This window comes from Notolabrus celidotus, chromosome 23 (assembly GCF_009762535.1).
Source record: "Notolabrus celidotus isolate fNotCel1 chromosome 23, fNotCel1.pri, whole genome shotgun sequence".
NCBI classification, from domain to species: Eukaryota; Metazoa; Chordata; class Actinopteri; order Labriformes; family Labridae; genus Notolabrus; species Notolabrus celidotus.
Genome location: NC_048294.1, coordinates 4,416,514 through 4,439,403, shown reverse-complemented (window position 1 = coordinate 4,439,403; position 22,890 = coordinate 4,416,514). Strand labels below are relative to the sequence as shown.

Genomic DNA, 22,890 nt, shown 5'->3' with positions numbered 1-22,890 from the left:
ATTGTATTTCCAGTTTTATTTTTTCTCTTATCTTTTTTGTTTTAAATTTTTAATATTCATTATTATTATTATTTTTAAAATTCATTCACTTATCTACTTATTTCTGTTGTTTTATACAAGAAAAACATCACCTGCCTAAATTGTTTATGTTGATCTTCTGTATATAATGTGTGAAAATTTAAGCAAAAAAATATTTAAAGTAAAAAAATAAAATAATAAAATAAATAACAGACACACGACACTGGTTCAAGTCTGTGGAATAATTTAGTGGGACAAACAATTTTATTACATTTACATAAATTAACTTATGTGTCATGATTCTTGGTTTTTGCAGCCCAAACATCTTCCATAAGGCATGACATGGTTATTGCAGCATTATGCTTGTATGATTTCTTCTATGTCAATATAACCCTCTGATCGCCAGGCGGACATGGCGAAGGAATAATACTGCATAGTTCCCAGGCTGGAGTCTCTCACGCCGTGTTACAAAAATGACAAAAACAAGAAAAAAAGAAGGAGACATTTGTGGAAAGAGTTCCCAGGCTGTCGTGGAGTCTTTATGGAGTGTAAAGTGTGTGTTTCAGAGCCTCTTCTCACACTCCTGGATCCTTCACCCCTCGAGGCTTCAGGAACGAGGAGGAGGAGAAGTGGGGGAGGGTGGCCGAGCATCCATCAGCCCAGCGAGGAGTGCTCTGTCCGGGCTTGCCTGGCAAGGCCGGAGGGCAGACCGGCACGGAGCTCCCTCAGAAACGTCTCTTTATCTCACCTGGTGTCATCCTCCTCTTCCTCCTCCTCCTCCTCCTCCTCCTCCTCTTCTTGTCAGTGTCTGTGACAGAGGATTAGCCGCTCACACTCCTCTTCCATGTTTTCTCTTAGGTTTAGGAAGAAAGCGACGGAAGAAAATGAACTTTTTCTCCACTTTTCAAAAAGAGAGAGAAAGAAAAGAGTGGAAACTAACAGAAAAAAGGAGCAGATGTGAAATCATCCACGTATTTCTCATGTGTGTCTGTCCTACATCCTTCTGAATTGAAGTTGAAATCAGGGCCAGCAGCGTCAGTTTCGGATGAGTCATTGTTTCTGAGTGTTTTTCTTTGAGCACGCCCCCGTCTTTCAAAGAAAAAACGACAGAACGCTCCATTGTTCTCTGCTGGACTTACTTGGCTTTTTTCTCTCTGACCTGCCTTCTTAAAGCTGACGAGGTAAAAAGGTGCATTTCGCTCCAAGCTGGTGTCTTCTAGTCCTCTGGTCTACAGAGGAGAGATGGAAGAGGAAGAGAGAGAGAGAGAGGAAGAGGATGGAAGGATGGACGGATGAGTTCAGTTGAAGAGGATGGAGTCCGGGTCTCTGTTGGCGATCTGTGCCATGTGTTTCAGGATGTCTTTCTTAGTGATGATTCCCAGCAGCCTCCTAAACACACACAGAGGAGAGAACAATGAAACCACCGAGTCATACTTTAAATTGCTTCGTCATGACAAGTGGAAGCAGTGACAGAAAGCAGAGGCGCGCACATATCCAGAGGAGATCTGGTTTTGACAGTTTGGCAGCTTTTAGAGGGGAAACTGGCTCGCAGCGGGAGATGAAAGAAACATGAAGACACAGTAAACACGAAGACAAATGGGGGAAATAAAAAGCCTGAGCACACTGCGGCTGATTACAGATGACAACTCAGAGCTCGGGTTCACACTCGGAGCCGTCAGAGGGAACAAAGTTAATCAGGTCTAATCTCACTCTTCCAGGAATTGGACTTAAATTGTGCAAATAAGCTGGCACACAGATGCAGAGTATAAAGAGTCAGTGGGAACACAAGGGGAAGAGTTTTAAGTTTCAAAGTCAAGGTTTCACACAGATGCATCAGAGTAACACCGTGTCCCTTTAAGAGGATGAGGAACACATTTTAAAATGTTGAACGACCGTCACGCAGTCACATGTTTGACTGTGAGAGCCTCACTGAGTGCCTTTTGTAGCTAATATAAGATGTGGTCATATATAGATGATCACATCGTCTGCATAGAGAGAAACCAAAAGTCTGTCAGTCCTCTAAAAGTGCATTTTTCAACCAAGAGTTCCGGTGTCTTTAAGCCCCCTGAACTACTTTACCCTGAACTAAAAGGTTCCTGTGCCCCCATTGCTGTCTGTGTTTCGACCACGGGTTGAAGTCCCGGGTAGATTGTGCAAATCAGGCCAGTGATGTATGGAGAAAAAATAAGTAAATGCACTACACCACCAGACCAGTAGAGGGCAGTAAGTCAAAGATGAATGCCATTCATCACAGATGACACCATAGAAGCAGACGGACAGGCAGGTATCATTATGAGCAACACAACAGTTAGCCTGTTAGCATGAAGAGACTCAGCTGGTGCTGTTTTAGATGGTGCTATAATTCATCACAGATGGATTCACTGAATCAACACGTGAGAGGAGATAAGTGCGAGTAGCAAAGACGTTTCAACACGGCTTTAAAATCCTTTTGAACTCAAAAAGCCGTGGCAGAGATCGGCCGGTGTTTTGGTTTAAACAGCGACCCTGTTAACTGGAGACTCTCAGCCGGATGCATCCCTGATAAACGTCTTTAGACGATCATTAAATATCTGATGAGGATATTTTGAAATCTTAATAAAAAACTAAACTAGTTTGCATTCCCAGGAACTCCCTCTGTGTTTCAACAGCTGTGTAAACTCCACAAACACTGACACGTTCAGCTGAAGGTCTCCAGTTTACAGGGTCACTTTTAAAACCGGAACACCGGGAGAGACACATTCACGGTGGGCTGAGAGAAGACTACTGTTACAATCTGCTAAATCAAGAGAATCACAGCTTCTTCTTTTGAAAAGTACACACACATACAAAAAAGATAGAACAAATAAAAACTGATGAAAGAAAGAGAAATCAAGTGAATCACAGATTTGTGTGATGTTATTGTGGACGGCGGGCGGAATAAAAACACAGCAGTTAATCTACCAATCAGACACGTTCAGCATTGCAGGCCCTGCCCCATGAAAGTCCCGGGACCTTTGAAAAGTACTACCCCCCTAGCAGGGGCTTTTTAAGGGGGAGATTTTCTACCCTGAACTAGATTTAGACCCTGGGTCCACCGCTTGAAACGCAAGTAGTTCAGGGGTAAAGTTCCTCTGAATGATGTAAAAGAGGAACTGTAATCAGATTTAATCCAAAGAGAAAGAACAGAGGGATGGTTGGTTGTTAAAATGAGATGTCTTGAGGACGTTGTTCTTGTGCAGGGACAGAAGGAGGGACAGAACTCCTCTTACATGGTGGTTTCCTCCATTAACCTCTCTGTGATGGAAACACGCCTAGGGAAACCTCAGAGATGTTAAATAGCCAGCAGCAGCAGCAGCAGAGCTTCCTCATCGTTTGCTCTCTGGTCCTCTCGTCCGGGCTGGGCAGGAAGAAGAGACCGGTTTCCTTCTATTTCTGTTTTAATGCATCCCATAAAAACACAAGAAAAAAACCCTCAGCAAGCCACATGTGCCGCTTTTAAAGTCGTGATCAAAGCGCGATTTATGGGCTGTCTGAGACTCTGAGCAGAGGACGATGCGTGTGTGTGTCCTGCTTATTTATGATTTTGTTCTTTCTCCGTGTTCTCCCCGTCAGCTGCGTTAAATGAGAAGGAAAGCAGAGAGAGAGAGAAAGAGAGAGAGGGAGAGAGAAAGAGAAAGAGAATGGTGACACGAGGATGAGAGCGGTGATGTACGAGCGCTAATTTAGACATTTCATCTGAAGCGGCTCAGGGGTTTAGACACCGCACAGTTTCCCTCCAGATGTGGGTCGATTAAATGCAAAGCTGAGGTTTTTTAAGATGTCTTGATTTGTTAAACCGGCAGCTCAAATCCCAAACATACTGACTTTACAACGACGAGGGAGACTGAAGCATGAAATTTTCATATTTAAGGGTCTCGGACAGACTCTGTGATCAAAGTCGTTGCAGACGAACACATTGTGGTTCTGTGAAAGCATCTGTAGGAGCCTGAAAACAAGACTTTCCAGATCCTGTTAGTTTCTCCCAAATGTTTGCTCCATGTGTCCGATCACTGGAGATTCAAAAACAGTTGGTGCACCGGTGTCCTGGCGGTTTAAGCACACCCGTCATATTCTCTATCCCTCTTTCCAGACCTAACACGGTCTCAGCAGATGTGTGTCTAACATGAGTCTGGTCCTGCTGGAGGTTTCTGCCTGTTAAAGGAAATTTGTCCTTGCATCTGGAGTCCCTGAGCTCCCTTGTCTCGTAGGGTCCTCTACCATCCCTCTCTTCATCTCCCTCTACCCCTCTCTCCAACACGGTCTCAGCAGATGTGTGTCTAACATGAGTCTGGTCCTGTTGGAGGTTTCTGCCTGTTAAAGGAAGTTTGTCCTTGCCACTGTAACTTGCTAAATGCTTTTATTCCTTTCTTCCTTCTTTCTTTCTTTCATTAATTTTTCCTTTCATTCCTTTCTGCTGTCGTTCTTTCTTTCCTTTCATTCCGTCTTTCTTTCTCTCTTTTTTAGTTCTTTCTTCTTTATTTCTCTCTTTTATTCCTTTCTTTCTTTTTTCTTTCTTTCTCTTGTATTCATTTTTCCTTTCATTCCTTTCTCTCTTTTATTCCTCCCTTCTTTCTTTCTCTCTTGTATTCATTTCTCCTTTCATTCCTTTCTGCTTTCTTTCTTTCTTTTTTTCTTTCTTTCTTTGTTCTTTCATCCTTATGTCTCCTTTTCTCATCCCGTCCTTTCCTTCTGTCATTCCTTCACCATTTATTCTCCTCTTTTTCTTTCTTCTCATCTCCCTCACTTTTCTCTTTTCATAGACCTTTCTGGAGTCCCTGAGCTCCCTTGTCTTGTAGGTTCCTCCTGCTGTGGACGTGCCAGACTCCAGCTGCTACAACTACTACTATCCGTCTCACCACTATCATCTCTCTCTCTCTCTTCATCTCCCTCTATCCCTCTCTCCAACACGGTCTCAGCAGATGTGTGTCTAACATGAGTCTGGTCCTGCTGGAGGTTTCTGCCTGTTAAAGGAAGTTTGTCCTTGCCACTGTCACTTGCTAAATGCTGCAAAGTGCTCTGCTCATGGTGGATTAAGATCAGAACTTTTTCTCCTTATTTGAATCCCTTCACTTTCACTAAACCACATCCAGCTCTACAAACGCCAACACCCCCCCCCCCCCTCCCTCTGTGTTGCTGTTATCTGTCTCACTCTGATGTGGATCATGTCCACACAGAGCAGTGAGCAGATACTCCCTGTGAGAGAGAACTTAACGCCAAAGTGTCACTCTGCAGCGCCCGAGCTGTTTAGACAGAAATCTGACGAGTTCAAACACACGGCTCTCGGGGATCCAGAGAGAAGGAGAGTGTATATTTTCATGAAGACAGAAATAGAGTAAAGCACCTACTCTGTCAAACACTGGCTCGTGGAAACCCGCACACACATGTAACAGTATAGCTTGCGGTTTACTCGTTGTCACTTCCTGGTTCTGGCTCACACTGAGCAGGATGGATCGGACTTAAAGCTCAGGCAGAGAGCTCCGAGGCCTTCGTATTTAAGGTTCTAGTGTTTAGAATCAAACGTGGAGAGAAGAGCAAGAATGAGGCAGATGTGTGTCTAACATGAGTCTGGTCCTGCTGGAGGTTTCTGCCTGTTAAAGGGAGTTTGTCCTTGCCTCTGTAACTTCCTAAATACTGCGAGATTCCCATAACAACCTGCTAACCGTACATTATCCCTTACTTAATGCTCAGCTGAAGCTTTAAAGTCTTGGTCTCCATGTTGTCACTCAGTCTGTTTCCTCCTCTGGTCTCAGGCTGCTGCTCCTCAGAACATCTTATTCAAAGCGTCTCATTTGAGGTTCACTTCACTGCCTTGCCTTCGGGCACGTATGTCGTCGGACATCTCTGTTAAGCAGCTGCTGACAGGCCAAGTAACTTCTGAAAGGCTCGCACACGATCCCCTTCACACAGGCCCCGCTCGTCAGCCAACACTAAACATGGAGATCCAGCCCGAGTGGATCCATGTGTGGCGTGTGAGTGGAGGAGCAGATTTTTTTAAGGAATCACACATCGTCTCGGGGACAAGAAGAGACACAAAGTAAGATGAAGAAGGAAGTGTTGTTTCTCTGGCTGGTGAATCACTCCTCGTCTGGGGATGAAGATTGACACATTGTCAGGAGAGAGACCTTGAGGCAGGCGATGTGGAGTGAGGCGTACAATCTTCAGAGATGAAACGTGTAGATGTTTCTGCTCTGACTCACGTCAAACCGCGTTTCCCAGATTGTATCTTTTGTTCAAGGTCGGCTGGATTCAAATCTAATCCGTCTTAAGTTACATTTTATTCAGTAAACTCGGCGTGTTATCAGAGCTGTGAAGGAAATGATGACAGGGAACAGAAACATCCTCTCCGCCTCAGAACGTCTTCAAACTGTGTTGAATTCTTGAGGTTCTGTGTTCTGTTTTCACATTCCCAACTGGTCAAGCTCAAATCTGTGTGATCCAAAGAATGAATAAATCAGTCCAGTCCGATAAACAGCTTTTTGATTAACACCAGATGATTTCAACAGAGACATCGGGGACACTCTCAGGGGCTTTCTTTTTACACAATCCTCATTCGGGAAATATTTGGAAACATTTTTGTTTTATTTTATTATTATTTTGTTAAAGATATGACGGCTAATTTAGTGATTTATCAATAAAAACAAGAGTGCAGTTTTCAGTCTCAACATTTGAAACTTTTACAAAATTCAACACTTCTCATTCGAGCGTTTTAAATAAGCATCTGAAAATGTTATTTGTATACATCTGTGATTCACTTGATTTCTCTTTCTTTCATTAGTTTTTATTTGTTCTATCTTTTTTGTATGTGTGTGTACTTTTCAAAAGAAGAAGCTGTGATTCTCTTGATTTAGCAGCTTGTAACAGTAGTCTTCTCTCAGCCCACCGTGAATGCGTCTCTTCCCGGTGTTCCGGTTTTACAAGTGACCCTGTAAACTGGAGACCTTCAGCTGAACATGTCAGTGTTTGTGGAGTTTACACAGCTGTTGAAACACAGAGGGAGTTCCTGGGAATGCAAACTAGTTTAGTTTTTATTAAGATTTCAAAATATCCTCATCAGATATTTAATGATCGTCTAAAGACGTTTATCAGGGATGCATCCGGCTGAGAGTCTCCAGTTAACAGGGTCGCTGTTTAAACCAAAACACCGGCCGATCTCTGCCACGGCTTTTTGAGTTCAAAAGGATTTTAAAGCCGTGTTGAAACGTCTTTGCTACTCGCGCTTATCTCCTCTCACGTGTTGATTCATTGCTTTTTCCATGTTTTTAACCGCAGGCGCAACATTTTCACTTTTTTCACGTTTTTCTAATTTGGAGCACAATTTCAAATTTCAGGAAAATGTATTTTTTCGACAGGCTCCGGGTCAACTTTTTTGTCAATTTTTTTTTTCAAATTTTTTTTTTTCAAATTTTTTTGTCAAATTCATTTCTTTCAAAAAAAAAAATTCAAAACTTTTTTTTCAAAACTTTTTTTTCAAAACGTTTTTTCAAAACTTTTTTTTCAAAACTGTTTTTTCAAAACTTTTTTTTCAAAACTTTTTTTTCAAAACTTTTTCTTCCAATTTTTTTTCATTTTTTTTTGTAATTTTTTTATTTTTTTGTCAAATTTTTCCAAAAACCATTCCCATAGTTCTGGGGGGTGTCTTTGCGTGTGTTCGTTCTTACCCGTTGTGCGTGACCAGACACTGGCGGAGCCCCAGCTTCCTGAAGATGTCCACGGTGATGTCCATGGGTGTGTGGTCGGTGACCGTGAAGGGGCTCAGGTCCACGATGCCTCGGAGGCGGAGTGGAGGTGGGCCGTCTGCAGGCTGAGGTGGAGCGTGCTCGGTGAAGTGCAGCTGGGAGGCGCTGACGATGCCCTCCTGGCGCTTTCGGGCGTTATCTGAGAGAAGAGAGAAAAGGGTGAGCATGTTTGTTTCATCTCTCTCTCTCTTTAACAGTCTCTTTAAGTGTCTTCTAGAACAGGGATTCCCAAAGTGTGGGCCAGGACCTTCTGGAGGGTCGCGAGACACCGATGGAGGAACGCAACGTCTTCCAGATTACTTATTTCACCCATTATTGTAAGAATATAGACAAAATAGTAGTTTTATTTTAAATAAAACCCTGTAAATAAGTACATTTCATGAGTTTTCTGCCTTTCTTTGTTGCCAGATGACTCCTAAATCAAGTCCTATCAATTAATACTACTATTATGCCTACAACTGCAATCAAATCTACTTTACTTTGAATGTGAGACGTGTTTGTGATCGTTCATGTGAGGCACCGTCTGTGTGGAGGATTCAGACTGAACCTTCCGGTGTGAGTGTGGTCACAGTAAAAATGTGGCAACAATCAAAGTAGCAAACTCAAGGTTTTAAAACTACTGTCTGAAGAATGATCGGTGATGTCAGAGAGGCGACTAGGGGTTAGTTTCGACACACACAGAAACACAGTTCTGACCTATTGATATGAGCAGGTCTCTTCTGAGAACGAATCCCACCAGCCTCTGGGACTCTTTGGAGACGACCACAGGGAAGCCGCTGTATCGAGTGCTTTCCACCAACGCCTGGAGGAAATTAAAGAGTTACGTTACATCGAACAAGAAGCAACATCCACAAAGACACAAGTCTTTGATCAGCTTTTATCTTATCTTTAAAAGTCATAATAATGACATCAATGCTCTTGAGCCTTCAGCTCAGTCTGTATCGACTCCTTCTTATCTTTGCTGTCTCACATCTATTCATCTCCACACAGCAGCACATGTGCGTCCCATATTTCCGTGCACTCTCCTGCATTCCTGTGTTATGATGAACTGCGTGCTGTCATGTGTCCGTACCTCCACCTCCCCCACGGTCATTCCCTCCTGCGTGAGCACGGCCAGCGCGGGGTCCGACCTCCTGGGCCTCATCACGTCCACGGCCAGGCTGCTGTGCTCGAACTCCTCTTTGGGCTCCAGGAAGGGGTATCCGTTCAGCCGGATGTGAGCCTGCAGGGAGGAGAGAACGTTCAAACCCTGACCTCTTAAATCTCATGTTCTTTTACATGAGGTACACGCTATTCCACAGCTAGAACTATCACACACTGCTCACCTCGTAGATCCCCTCTCTGCCGAAAGCATCTGCCACCCATTTGCTGGTCATGGTCGCGGCCATGAGCGGGACGATGTACTCCAGACCGCCCGTCAGCTCGAACATGATGACGACCAGAGACACCGTCATACGAGTCACTCCACCTGAATGAAGACAGAGAGAGGAAGAGACCGAATAAACGAGGAGTATCAGACAGATTAGAGACAGAATGAAGAACATGTGTTATAAATAAGGACTTAATGGAAACAGGAAGTGGTGGACTGAGGAAACGTTATCTTGAACTACTGATGAGGTAACAGGAGGTCAGATGGAGATGTTACAAATCAAGATAGCAGAATCATTCAACAACAAAGAGGGATTAATTAAAAACAAATTCAGTAAGGACCACACTCGTCAGAAGAATTTATTATTTGCAGGCAGTAACTTCTTGTTCTAGGATCTCCCTACCCTTCCATGGGCTTACGTGGAATGCCAAAGCCTGAGGCGGGGAGAGCACACCTCCAATCTCTTTTTAGGGCCCGAGCACCGACAAGGCCTGATAGATTTTTTCCTATATCTATCAGGCTAAGACCTACAAAAAAGTCTCTTAACGTCGTGGTGAAATCCCAACAGGAAGTCAGCCATGTTTTCTTTTTCAGTTTTTCACTCAAATTCTTAAGGGTACCAAAAAGAGATCTTGCCCTGGGCCTTTTCTCCAATCAAGTCCCAACAATGCACATTCTATAGTAGACACATTGAAAATTCAAAATTGTTTAAGGCATACCACTCAGACTAAAATTGGGGGCGTGGCAGACATTCAGGCGGTCTCGCCATAAACAGGAAATGGATTTTTGGGGCTTTAAAATGCACCAAATCTCACCGAATCGGCCACATGCATTGGCCGAGCATTCCAGTTATACATTATATAGTATATAGTCCTGAGGTAAAATCCTCCCAACACCATCTTGATCTCAAGAGGCATTACATCTTTAAAATATCTTGCAGGGCATTGTGTATCTCTCTCAAATAGTCATTTATAACAGAGCAGTCCAACATAACATGGTAGTGGTTTGCATTTTGGTTACCACAGTTCCTCCAACATGTGGGGGGATTTCTGTGAAGGTGTTTTAAAATATCTTATCAGGCTTTTCCAGCCAAATTCCTCCAATCTTTTTCGTATGCATACATGTAACATTCAAGGCAGGGAGAGCATCAGCAAAGTCCCCAAGGTTAGAAAAACAGAGCGAGCATCAGTCGCACTATATATGACAATGGTAAAATCAGACGCAGCATAAAAAAGGAGGAGCTGGGGTGGAGGAGGGTTGTGAAGGGGGAGCAGCAAAAGAAGGCAGGCAGAGCAGTTTAAACAGAACAAACATTTCACTATTTTACGATTGGATGTGTAGATGTAATCAGCTGAGCTGTCAGCTGATAGAAGCTGGTGTTAAGAGCGGTTTCATGGATGAGGACTTGATGACTCGTGAAGATATCTTAAACTTAATTGAATGCACATTTTTTGTGGGCCGAGGACATCACGGGGATGCTCTTATCTTTATGATGGCCTGCAGACAGATGCAGAATATTGAGCTATTTCAAATAAACGCCATCATTTCACAACTTTGTACCCTGAGACTAACTTTTAGGTTGTGAATGAACTTCTTTGCATTATTTTGGAGTGTGGAAGAAGCCAGAAAACCCAAGCAGGCACGAAGAAAACATGCAAACTCTACATATGTCTTATTATCGTATGCAACATTTAAATAGTTCATAACACCACCATTCACATCTGGTGGTGTTTGATCAGCTTGTGTATTTACTTTCATTACACAAGTCTTAATCTTGGCTCCATGTCGACATGTTTCAAAGTAGTATGTTGATGCATCCCTAACTCTTGCACTGGGTTGTAAGGAGTACGGTAAGGACTTTTATTTCCAGTCATGTCGCTGCCGTTAAAAACCAAAGAGCCGCAGCATTTAGTGCAGCATTAACAGATTCTGACATTCCTTCATGTAGGAGTTTGAGCTCTTTATTTGGGGCTCTGAACCTGTTTGTAATCATCTTTTACGGTGCAGCTCAACCCTTCACTCCATGACAAAGGGCTCTTTTATGGCCTCCCGCTATTCTTAAGAGCCAGCACCAGCCCACGGGCGGCTAAAAGCTTCAGTGTGAGGGTTGTTTATCAATTTTTGGAGAGGATCTTTGAAAAATGTGGTGTTGTTGTTGTTCAACGCTTAATGCCGAACGTTGGAGGGACTCATCGCAGTCATGTCTTCTCAGCGGGAGAATAAAGAGATTAGTAGTTATTGTGTAACGTCTACTTACTGACTGATGCTTTTTTTTTACAGTCCTTGAAATGTGAAACAGCGACATGAATGAAACTGTAAATTTCATGCCATGGCAAAAAAATGTTTATTTCTGCTGTAAAGATCCTCTTTTTTGAATGGGTGTGTATGTGGATTCCGGTACTTCCAACACCAGCCTCAAGTGGACGCCTGAGGAACTGCAGTTTTTAGCACTTCAGCATTGGCTTCAATTCTTGCGGTCGGAGGTTGCCGCTTAAGCATTTCCTTAGGGACACCTTTAAGACAACTACACTGTCCACAAAGGTAATCATGTCATTATAGTGTCTCAAATTTGAGGCACCTTTGGTCTAGCAGTGTTACGGCCAAATTCCACTGGATCTGTGTCCAGTCCGTCTCCGATCCGTCATGGCACTGGAGTTGATCGGTTGCTATTCTAGTCAATGTCTTAACTTCCACTGGATCCACTTCGTTGCAAATTCTTTAAAAATATCAATTTACGAAGATGGACCGGACAAGGATCTGGTGGAACTCCCGGGTAAGCATGCGCCCCATGTACAGAAGCTACGATCCTTGGACGCAATGTTGGACTCCCGGCCTCTTCCATTTGCTGCATGTCTTCCCCCACTCTCTGCTCCCCACATGTCCCGTCTCTCTCCAGCTTTCTTATGCAATAAAGGCAAAAAGGGGCGCCGTTGGCCTAGCGGTCTAAGCATGTGCCCCATATTCAGAGGCTATAGTCCTTATTGCAGAGGTCCCAGGTTCGATTCCAGCCTCGACCATTTGCTGCATGTCATCCCCCACTCTCTACTCCCCACATTTCCTGTCTCTCTTCAGCTGTCCTATCCGATAAAGGTGAAAATGCCAAAAAATATAACCTATGACTTTGAGACACTTTTCTTTTTAGTCAGTTATAACAGCATGTTGTGTTTTGAAATCATCTTGTTGCTGAAATGAGCTCCATAAATAAACTCGCCTTGCTTCACTAATCAGGATTAAAGGACACAGACGTCCTCCTGGTGACTGACTTTGCATTCTGGTCTCGTTTACATCTTATTTAAAAACACATCAGACACAAAGACAAACTGAAAGCATAATAAAGAATGTCGATTTCAATCACACGTTATCCTCCACACTGCCTGGAGCCTCCGTCAGCCTTGTGCATTAACTCTGATAGGGCGACTGTGAAGTACAGAATGTGCCACAACTGATACACAAGTATCCTAGTGAGAAACAAAGACAGCTCTATCTCTCATCTATAAGACAGTCAGCTCCTCTCCGTGAGAATGAAGAGCTCATCTGGTTTTTACAGCAAACACTTCCTGACTGGTTCTCTGCCCTTGGCTCGATCACACTTTGACAAATGAAGTGAAAAGTGACGGGAGGCGAAGTTCTTCTTATCTTCCATTAACACGTCTGGACTTCACTTCAACTTAATAACAAACAGCTACAGTCCACGTGGGAAAAGTGACTCTGAGCTGGCGCGGTGTAGATAGACTGATGAGTTCAAATATTTGTTTCTAATGCGACACAAACGGACTGGAAAGTTCAACTCAGACACACAGATATGAGAAATGCACCAATTTAGCATCTTATTTCTGAAAACAAGTAAGTAGTATGGGAGGTAGAAGCTTCAGTTATAAGGCCCCTCTCCTTTGGAATCATCTACCAGTCAGAGTCCAGGAGGCAGACACCCTCTCTACTTTTAAGAGTAGGCTTCAAACTTTCCTTTTTGATAAAGCTTATAGTTAGAGCTGGATCAGGCTTGGACCAGCTCTTAGTTATGCTGCTAGAGGCTTAGACTGCCGGGGGAACTGGTGCACTGACACACTGGGATCCTATCTCATCCCCAACACCCCCATCACTTACTTTAACTCTCCTTGTCCCATTAAAGTTACTAACCATAGACCTTCTGGAGTCCCTGAGCTCCCTTGTCTCGTAGGTTCCTCTGATACCTCTTTTCGACCAACACGAACTTTGTTGTATTTCCGGGCTGGTGCTCGCGCTGGTTCAACGCTGGTTGAATTCACAAACCAACACGGCACCCTTTTGGTTATTCCGCCCACACGAGCCCGTGGAAGAGGCACGTCATGACGTCAGATTTACGTGATTGGTTTTCCCAGCAGAGCTAGCGCGAACTGTCCCTCACAACAACAACGATGGCGGACAATGGCAGCTTGTCTCCTCGGCCGACCACTGCTTTGCCTTTGAATCCATTAGTCTCTTTTATTTTTTCGCTGCAGGACAATGGTGGAAACATGTTTGGCTTGTGTTTTTGATCACCGCAACCCCGCCCCTCGCCCCTGACGTGAGCGGTTTGCGGTTCTCGACCAGCATAGAGTTGGTGCCGCTCTGGAACCGGTTTTCCCAGCCGGGAGCCGGTTCACTCACAGTCGAAACACGAAAAATCGGTTCTCAATTGAGCGCTGGCTCTGACCCGGCCCTGAAACAGCCTTGGTCAAAAGGGGCTGCTGTAGACGTCCTCCTGCTGTGGACGTTCCAGACTTCAGCTGATACGGACGTGCTGGACTCCAGCGGCAACAGCTATTACTACTCGTCTCATCACTATCACCGCTCCCTCTCTCTTATTCTCCTCTATCCCTCTTTCCAACCCCAACTTGGTCTCAGTAGATGTGTGTCTAACATGAGTCTGGTCCTGCTGGAGGTTTCTGCCTGTTAAAGGAAGTTTGTCCTTGCCATTTCCAATATGGTGATTGACATCGTTGGGCTTCATAACACCTCTTCAGAAACCAACTGGTGACATCACTGAGACTACTTCTGTGATATGCCTCTTCCTGTCCCATTAAAGTTACTAACCATAGACCTTTCTGGAGTCCCTGAGCTCCCTTGTCTCGTGGGTTCCTCTGGATCTCTGCTGCTGTGGACGTGCCAGACTCCAGTTGCTACAACTACTACTACTTGTCTTAGCACTATCACCGCTCCCTCTCTCTCTTATTATCCTCTATCTGTCTTTCCAGACCCAACACGGTCTTAGCAGATGTGTGTCTAACATGAGTCTGGTCCTGCTCGAGGTTTCTGCCTGTTAAAGGAAGTTTTGCCTCGCTGCTGTAACTTGCTAAATACTGCGAGGTGCTCTGCTCATGGTGGATTAAGGTGGGGTAAGACTGAGTCTAGACCTGCTCTGTTTGTAAAAGCGTCTTGAGATGACGTTTGTTGTGATTTGGCGCTATACAAATAAAGACTGTTTGATAAATAAACCGGATTTATATAAGTAATTAAAAGCTAAAGTTTGAGATCAAAGTTTGGTCCTCACACAGAAACGTCTCTGTCCTCACGGTTCATTTTCACACAGAAGCTACTTTATCTAGCGTGCTCATCCTTTAACATCACTTGACAGCATCATCATCCTCCTCACTGTGAGATAGTTTCTTAAAAAACAAGACATCAAAGAGGACACAGACATGAGAAGACAGAGACTTGTCTGAAACTTGTTCTTTTAAAAAAAAAGGGGGATTTTGGGGGATTTTCCTGTCCTGAAAAAGAAGCATCTCATTCTCTCTCTCTCCTCTTCGAGCCACATTCGGCCGTCGTCTCTCCTTCCACAAACACAGACGTTTACTTGTTTCTCAGAGACTTCATGGATCTGTCAAAGTTCTCTGAGGACGGTGGTGACTCGGGGCTTTCTGAGACTGGGGGAGGGAATACCTACTAGAGCATCACTTCAGGATCAACATCAGTAACAGTAGATGGTTACCTATGAGGGGTAGTGTCCATGGTTGATGAGGTGTGCAGTGACTCATGTCATGGATGTATCTGTGATAGGCCAGGTGAAGAGAGACAGGAAATGTGGGGGAGTAGAGAGTGGGGGAGGACATGCAGCAAATGGTCGGGCCGGGAATTGAACCGGCGACCTCTGCGACGAGGACTGTAGCCTCTGTATGTGGGGCGCTTAGACCGCTAGGCCACAAGTGCCCCAGTGAGGGGAATTCTGGGGAGTATTTAGATTGGTCAGAGTTTAAATTCAACTTTTCTGTCATGTATTCGATGTTTCCGCAAATCTGGGACCTGAACTCTTCATTAGGATGGATGGAGGGATCTACTTCTCAGTTTTCTTGGCTCCGCCTCCCCTGTCTTCTAATGTACAGCTGCAGACTCTTCTTGTTGTGTGTTGGGTGGTGGGGGCTGCGAGGGTCCAGGTGGTAGAGTAGGTAGTATCTGTGTTGTCACTACCTGGAGCTTGCATGTACAGAGCCTGGGTGCGTTGAACGTGGCAGTTCTGTAACATGTAACATGTATCAGCACTAAATTATCCTGCAAGTATATTTCAGATCAAAGACCCAGGAAGGAGGGAAGGAAAGGGACTATAAAAACTGAACATTTATAGACTTATGTTGACATTTTGTTTTTCTTTTGAATTATCATAATTACAAAGTCATGGCTGTATTAATCTTTACTGACAGGGGGTTGGATTGGGGGATGGGGGGGTCTTCTAGTTACAGCACTTTGTGTTACAATATCATTGTAAAGTCTGATTGATTGATTGACTTAATGTGGAGGATGACTGAGGGCGGAAACTGAAACCAGCGTATCGTTGATGAAGATGTGTTTGAGAGGGGTGATGCTGTGTTTATACCATAGGCCAGGGGTTCTCAAAGTGTGGGTCGGGACCCCCTGGGGGGTCGCAAGACACGAATGGGGCGTTGTGACATGTCTTCCAGAATGTTTTTTTTTGTTTTAGTTGTCTAAAAATACCACATTTTACCCATTTAAGTAAAGAATATAAAAATAGTAGCTAAACTTGAAATAAAAACTTGCAAATTGAAAATGTATTGAGTTTTCTGCCTCTCTTTTTGCCAGATGACTCCTAAGTTTAGGGTTAGTGAACAGTTAATTATCAAAAGCATCAGTAGCAGCAGGTTAATTCATAACGGCACAGGAAACACAGACACATGCTCATATAGGTAGGGTGATTTCCTGCAGACCAGCTAAATGAAGCCACATTAAATCACTTTGAGGGACAGTGGGGGTCACAAGTCTTGGGCATCTATATTTTGGGGGTTGCCGGCTGAAAAGTTTGGGAACTCCTACCATAGACTGAATTAATGATGGACGTAGTATCCGTGACGTCACCAGTCTGTTTCTGAAGCGCTGTTTTGAAGCCAATCGGAGGCGGCAGCCATATTGGAAATGTTGAACTCAACATAACTTCTGTCGAGTGAGTGTGACGTAAAGAGGTGGACTTTGAGCATCCTCGCCAACAGCTACAGCGTTCCCGCCTGTCAATCAAGTCAGCTGTGCCTGTTGGAAAACCCCGTACAGTGTGTGCCGATAGAGAAATGAGCTATCCAGACAGCACTTGTTTTTTGTACCAGGCTGTAAACATGTTTATTTCTGCTGTAAAGATCGGCTTTTTTCAATTGGTGTGTATGTGGTTTCTGGTACTTCCGGAGCCAGCCTCTAGTGGACGCTCGAGGAACTGCAGTTTTTAACACTTCCGCATCGGCTTCAATTCTCATGGTTTGTTGTGCTGCTTGGTACAAACATGTAAATTCAAGGCAGGGAGAGCATCAGTGAAGACCCCAGGTTAAAAAACAGAGCGAGCATCAGTCACGATATATATCACACTGAGAAAACAAAGAGGATTTGAAAGATGCCGAAGTGAATATGTAATTTATTCCTCTCTGAACTGGCCGTAGATCAAATATCAAAGGAGGTAGGACTTGTTTTGTTTTGTTAAAAACCCTTAACTTCAAGTACTAAGTGCACAAGGAAATCCCCTTCGTCCCCTCATTTCACAGCATCAATCTGGGTCTGGGTTGTATATTCTCAACAACTGTCATCTCCCCGCCCTCATCCAGCTGCTCTCCAGGCCCTCACAAACATCTCCAAGTCCGGCTCAACGCGGAGTCTTCATTCTTTTGCATGTTGTTAGAAAAACCTCTTATCTTCAGGTCCAGATCTGTCCGGTTAACACTCACCTAAACACGCAGCGGCCCCCACCATGGCGTAGAGCCCCGGGGTGATGCAGTCTTGTCCCGGCGAGCACCACCCTTTAAAGATGAATGTGTCGTGGTTGTAGTAAGCCAGCTGCTCCATGCCGACGCCCAGCAGTCGGCCGGCGATCGCTCCGACCGCCATGCTGGGGATGAAGAGACCCGAGGGAACCTGGAGGGACGCGGGGAGGAGAAGTATCGGTCAGCGCTGCCTCGTAAATTCAGTTGTTGTGTTACATTTTGAAACACACACACACGTCTAGAGATAATAAATTAAACCTGAGAGAGAGATTTATGAATCACGAGGCCTTTAGGTCACTGAGCTAAAGGACAGTCGAGCTGACTCATCAGAAACTCAAACTAAATTCAACATCACTGTCATCAGGTTTCTGTTTCTACTGAAGTCTCTTATCTACTGCATTAATAAACACCTACAGCTGCTTAACACTACAGAACAGTGTGTTTTAAACTCCTTTAGAGATTCATTAATTCATAAATAAATACAGTGGAGGGGGAAAAGAAAGTCAAAGCAGGATTGGGGAGTGGTTCCTCAAACTCATATGAACAACTTTTTTATAGATGGACTAAAAGGTGGAATGATTATCTTTTAAAGTGGAAGTGTTACCAGATCTTTATTACCAACTAACAAGGACAGTATGTAATTGTATTTTCATCTTTTTGTGTTAATTTGTTTATTTTCATTATCATTATTTTATTGCAATTTTATTTGTTTGTTTATTCTTTATTCTTTCTTTCCTGTTTGTTGATTTAAGCAGATACACAATTTTTTTTCTGTTTTGTGTGTGAATTAAAATTCTGGATATAATGATAAAAAAATATATATATATAGATAATAAAAAAAATAGAATCTTAATAGAATAAAAAGAATATAATAATAAAAAAAGAATATACTGATAATAAAATAAAACAAAATACAAATTTTAATAGAATAAAAATAATATAATAATAATCAAACAAAAAATAGTATAATAATAATCAAATAAAAAAAAACTGATAATAAAATACAAAATAATATAATGATAATAATACTGAAATCAAATGAAATCACATGGACAAAATTTCAAAGCACAAGCTTCAAATGCCAGCTAGTGAGCATAAAACAAAATTTAAAAATTGACTTTCACAAAAGTCTTAAGAAAGAAAATTACTACATAACTTCATTCTGTGTATTTAGTTCATAATCCAGATTAAAAACAGCAGCCTGTCACTGATATCAGCGGAACAGGCTGAAAATGAACGATTGATGTCGACAGCCAGTCGATGATACTTTAGTTTAACGCCTCTCAAGTCTTTTTAAAGTGTTAACAAAAAGGAGAACTTTAATAAAACACATGTTTTTAGAAATGGTCAAACAAAATAACTTAGTCCTCCTGAGACGATGATCACTTCTCTTGTGGGTGTTGTTTCTGTCTGCCTGCTTCACTCAGTGTCATCAGAGAAGATTTGTTCCTTTTTAAATTTCAAAAACAATTTTTTAAACCATGTGAATCCATTTCTGCGGTATGACTCATCGTGATTTTTCCTGACCATCTTTGAAAACTCCCGTCTTCAATTATTATCTGCCCGAGGGTGATGTACACATGGTGTTCCTCCTAATAATCGTGCTATCAGCGTCCATGTGCTAACGGCGTCCATGTGCATCTTCAGCTAGTTCATGATGACCATGATTCACTTTGAAGCTTCTGTAATAAAACTCTGCCCTCATCTGGAGGAGCAGCTCTCCTTATGAGCATGTCAGTGTCGCTGTCATCATTGTTTCCCCTTTAACTCTCGCCATGGAGCTCCACATGGTGGTGAGTCATGCTGCTGTGACTGTGTTTGAACAAGGCTACGCTGCACTGAGTGTGCGCTGAGACACGGGTCACAGCGGAGTGAGTGAACAAAAAGAGGAACGTGGTTCACAGAGTTCACAGAGGACATGTCAGAGGGCGCTTTTCCACTGCAGGAACTAGGAACTTTACCGCAGAACTAGGAACTTTACACCAGAACTAGGAACTTTACACCGGAACTAGGAACTTTACCCCAGAACTAGGAACTTTACCCAAGAATTAGGAACTAGAAACTTTACCCCTGAACCTGGAACAAGGAACTTTACCTCGGAACTAGGAACTTAACATGTGAACTAAGAACTAGGAACTTTACACCAGAAATAGGAACTTTACCCAAGAACTAGGAACTAGAAACTTTACCCCGGAACCTGGTACAAGGAACTTAACCTGTGAACTAGGAACTTAACCTGTGAACTAAGAACTAGGAACTTTACTCCAGAACTAGGAACTTTACACCAGAACCTGGAAATAGGAACTTTACCCCAAAACTAGAACTTTACTGCTGAACTGGGAACTTTACCCCTGAACTAGGAACCTTACCCCAGAACTAGAGACTTTATCCCGGAACCAGCAACTTTACCCCGGAACTAGGGACTTTATCTCGGAACTAGGAACTTTACTTTGGAACTAGGAAATTTGCCATGGAACTAGGGACTTTACCCCTGAACTACGTCCGTTTGGACTGGTGGACCCAGGGTCTAAATTTAGTTCAGGGGTAGATAATCTCTCCCCTACAAAGCCCCTGCAATGGGGGTAGTACCCTTTAAAGGTCCCGGGACTTTCCATACGTCATTGGCCTGATTTGCGAAATCTACCCGGGAGTTCAGCCCGTGGTCGAAACGCAGACAACAATGGGGGCACAGGAACCTTTTAGTTCCAGGTAAAGTAGTTCTGGGGGCTAAAAGACCCCGGAACTCTTGGTCGAAATGCACCTGGAGATGTCGTCCAGGTCTGAAGCAGAGCGCTGATGTTGTTCTGTTTGTGTTTGGACCCACCTTCATGCCGAACGTGATCACAGTGATCATCATCTTGAAGACCAAAGCCAGGGCGAGCTGCCACAGAGCCGTGTACAGGCCTTCTCCTGCCGGCCGGTCAGCCAGGCTGTTCCCCACACCTGTTTCTGATGTGTTGGTCGGCTGGAAAGAATGAGGAGAAGTGCAGACAAGGAGACAAACGGAGAGGACAGAGAGGGATGAAAAAGCAATAAAAAGGGATTAAAAGACAGAAAGAAAGGAAACATGTCTGAGAATCAATCTGAAAACACTTAAAGGAATAAGAACTCTTCAATCGGACGGTCACGCTTCATAATTCACGGGTCTTGAATGACACAGCAATAAAACTGGTTGTTTATTCTCCCTCCAAACAAACAGATCCTTTGCTTCACACACATGGAAGTCTACCTCTCACACACACACGCACACACACACACACACACACACACAGACCTGTTTGTAGCCGCAGAGCTGAGACGAGTCTAGCAGCGAGCAGTCATTGAAGAGCTCCGAGATGAGCTCGGCGCCGCTCATTCTGGTGTAGCTGTTGGGGTATGCGACGATGGCGGTGAGAGCGGCGACCACGAGGACCTCGATGACGGGGTAGTGCCCGAGACGAGTCGTCTTACCTTTAAAGACACAGGAGCACATTAATGCACTGTTCATTTTAGAGATGAGGTGTGTCTGCATCCTCCCACACTTACGTCTCCTGCACCACGCGATGTTAGCCCTGATAAACAGCGCCCCCCAAAGGCCGCCGAATATCCCCAGCAGGATGAAGGGGGCCAGCTCCACCAGGTGCCAGGGGGCGTGGAACTCCACGTAGAAGAGCACCAGGCGGCTGTTCCCGAACGGGTTGATGGAGCGCAGAGTGAAGGCGGCAACCAGGGCGGCGAAGAAGGAACGCCACAGTGTCTTCAGAGGGAAGTAATAACTGACCTGAAGGAGGGAGGGTGAAAAGAACCTTCATTACTGTTTGGAGACAAATGTGTAGAGCTGGGCGATATTGCAAAAGATGTTATCACAATAAATATCAAATCCTTATTTCATGTCAATTTAAAGGCAGATTTTTGCTCCTGAGTGAAAGTTGAAGTCAGTTTGTTTGCTTGTATCTGGATTTAGTTTTCTGATAAGCTTCTTGAATCCATCATTTTTGATAGTGCTAACAGGAAGTAGATCTTTTTCATGAAGTTTGAGCTTTCAGATTCGTATTTTTTCAGATGATTTACATAATTGGATTTAAAATTTACAATATTGAATTATCGCCCAGCCCTACACATGCCTAGTCATTTCAGTCACAACTAGAATTTAAGACCCACTAGCGCCCCCTCCCTTTCCAGTGGTTGTTGGGTGTAATTACAGGTTTAAATATATTGAATTTTTATCCAACATCTTTGGGGTTTTTTTCACCTTTATTTGATAGTACAGGTGAAGAGAGACAGGAAACGTGGGGAGAAGAGAATACCTCTGCGAGAAGGACTATAGCCTCTGTATGTGGAGCACATAGACCGCTAGTCCACCAGCGCCCCTATCAAATGTTTGTTATACTTATTTTGGGAAAAATTACACTACGATAATTATCGTTATTGATTTATCGCCCAGACCTAGTTGGATTATATGATTGGATTAACAATCTGAAACTGGTTGCTTAAAGCTGCTGTGAGGAACTTTTGTTTTGTATCGATTCTGGCACCCCCTTGTGGACAAAGCGATACCTCTTATCTCTTGTCCTGTAGGTGCAAAAGTAGTGTTTTCAACAAAAACCTCATCCTGTTGTCTTTTAACAGTCAACTTTATCAGGGAATGTGATTATTTTCCATGAAAACAGTCAAATAAAGGCTGTTTCTGAAGCGAGATGTCCATCATCTGGTTTGACACCGACCCCCTCAGGGTGGTTTCGGGCATTAAAAATTACAACAGAGAAGGTGTCAGTGTTGTTACTGATGGCCTTGTTTGCTATTGAAGGTTATAAAGAGGCATCGGTATCATTTTCAGTCTGTTTCTCAGCCAGTTCAAAACTCCTCACAGGGCCTTTAAGCATTTTGATAACTGAGATAGAGAATTCTACGGAAGCCCTAAAAGGACATGAGTTTATTTCACTTTTTTTCTCAAGATGGCAACTTATTTTTCTCGTTTTCAAGATAACAAGCTTTGTTTTCTCGAGATTATGAGAAAAATAAGACAAGATAAATGAGAAGATGAAATGTATTTTATCATGTTCTTTTAGGGCTTCTGTACTAAACATAAAAGGAGGCCTTTATACAAGTGGTAACCAAATAACTTCAGGTGATAGGAAAGGCCTGTTATCAGTTTTTCAGATATCTGAGAAAAAGTATATATAGTTAATTATCATTATCGAATTATCGCCCAGCCCTACAAATGCCTGGTCGTTTCTGTGTGGGTAAAACTTCCCTACTTGACCCTCCCTCCTGAAGGGATAAATCAAAATCCTGCTGAGGCACATGAATCCTGAAACAGCATCAATGCAAACTCTTCTTCATGGTTTATTATGTCTCAGTTTAGTGCCAGTGGCCGGGCGGATCTCAGCATCAAGTTTCATCATTTCAGACAAATCAAACAAGAAGAGGGAAGCAATTAAAACCCAATTCAGAGGAGTTTATTATCTTCCTCGGATGAAATGTCTAGTGGTTGACGTGAATCTAGTTGAAGTGAAATGAAGCTGTTACATTAGAGGGTGTCTTATCAGATATAAGTCTG

At 43.4% G+C, this 22,890-nt stretch overlaps 1 protein-coding gene across 3 annotated transcripts in view; it reads right to left on the bottom strand.

The window, feature by feature from the left end:
* Window positions 1–245: 245 nt before the first annotated feature.
* Window positions 246–22,890, bottom strand: part of clcn5b (chloride channel, voltage-sensitive 5b) — a 46,360-nt gene continuing 23,715 nt past the window's right edge. For all 3 annotated transcript variants that reach the window (XM_034676747.1, XM_034676746.1, XM_034676748.1), the window contains 9 exons: window positions 20,877–21,111; window positions 20,626–20,801; window positions 20,176–20,316; window positions 17,316–17,502; window positions 9,098–9,240; window positions 8,845–8,994; window positions 8,469–8,574; window positions 7,695–7,911; window positions 246–1,407 (listed from right to left, as the gene is read on the bottom strand). In XM_034676747.1, coding sequence (XP_034532638.1) covers window positions 1,317–1,407; window positions 7,695–7,911; window positions 8,469–8,574; window positions 8,845–8,994; window positions 9,098–9,240; window positions 17,316–17,502; window positions 20,176–20,316; window positions 20,626–20,801; window positions 20,877–21,111 — 1,446 coding nt within the window. In that variant the 3' untranslated portion in view covers window positions 246–1,316. The remainder of the gene's footprint in view (window positions 1,408–7,694; window positions 7,912–8,468; window positions 8,575–8,844; window positions 8,995–9,097; window positions 9,241–17,315; window positions 17,503–20,175; window positions 20,317–20,625; window positions 20,802–20,876; window positions 21,112–22,890) is intronic.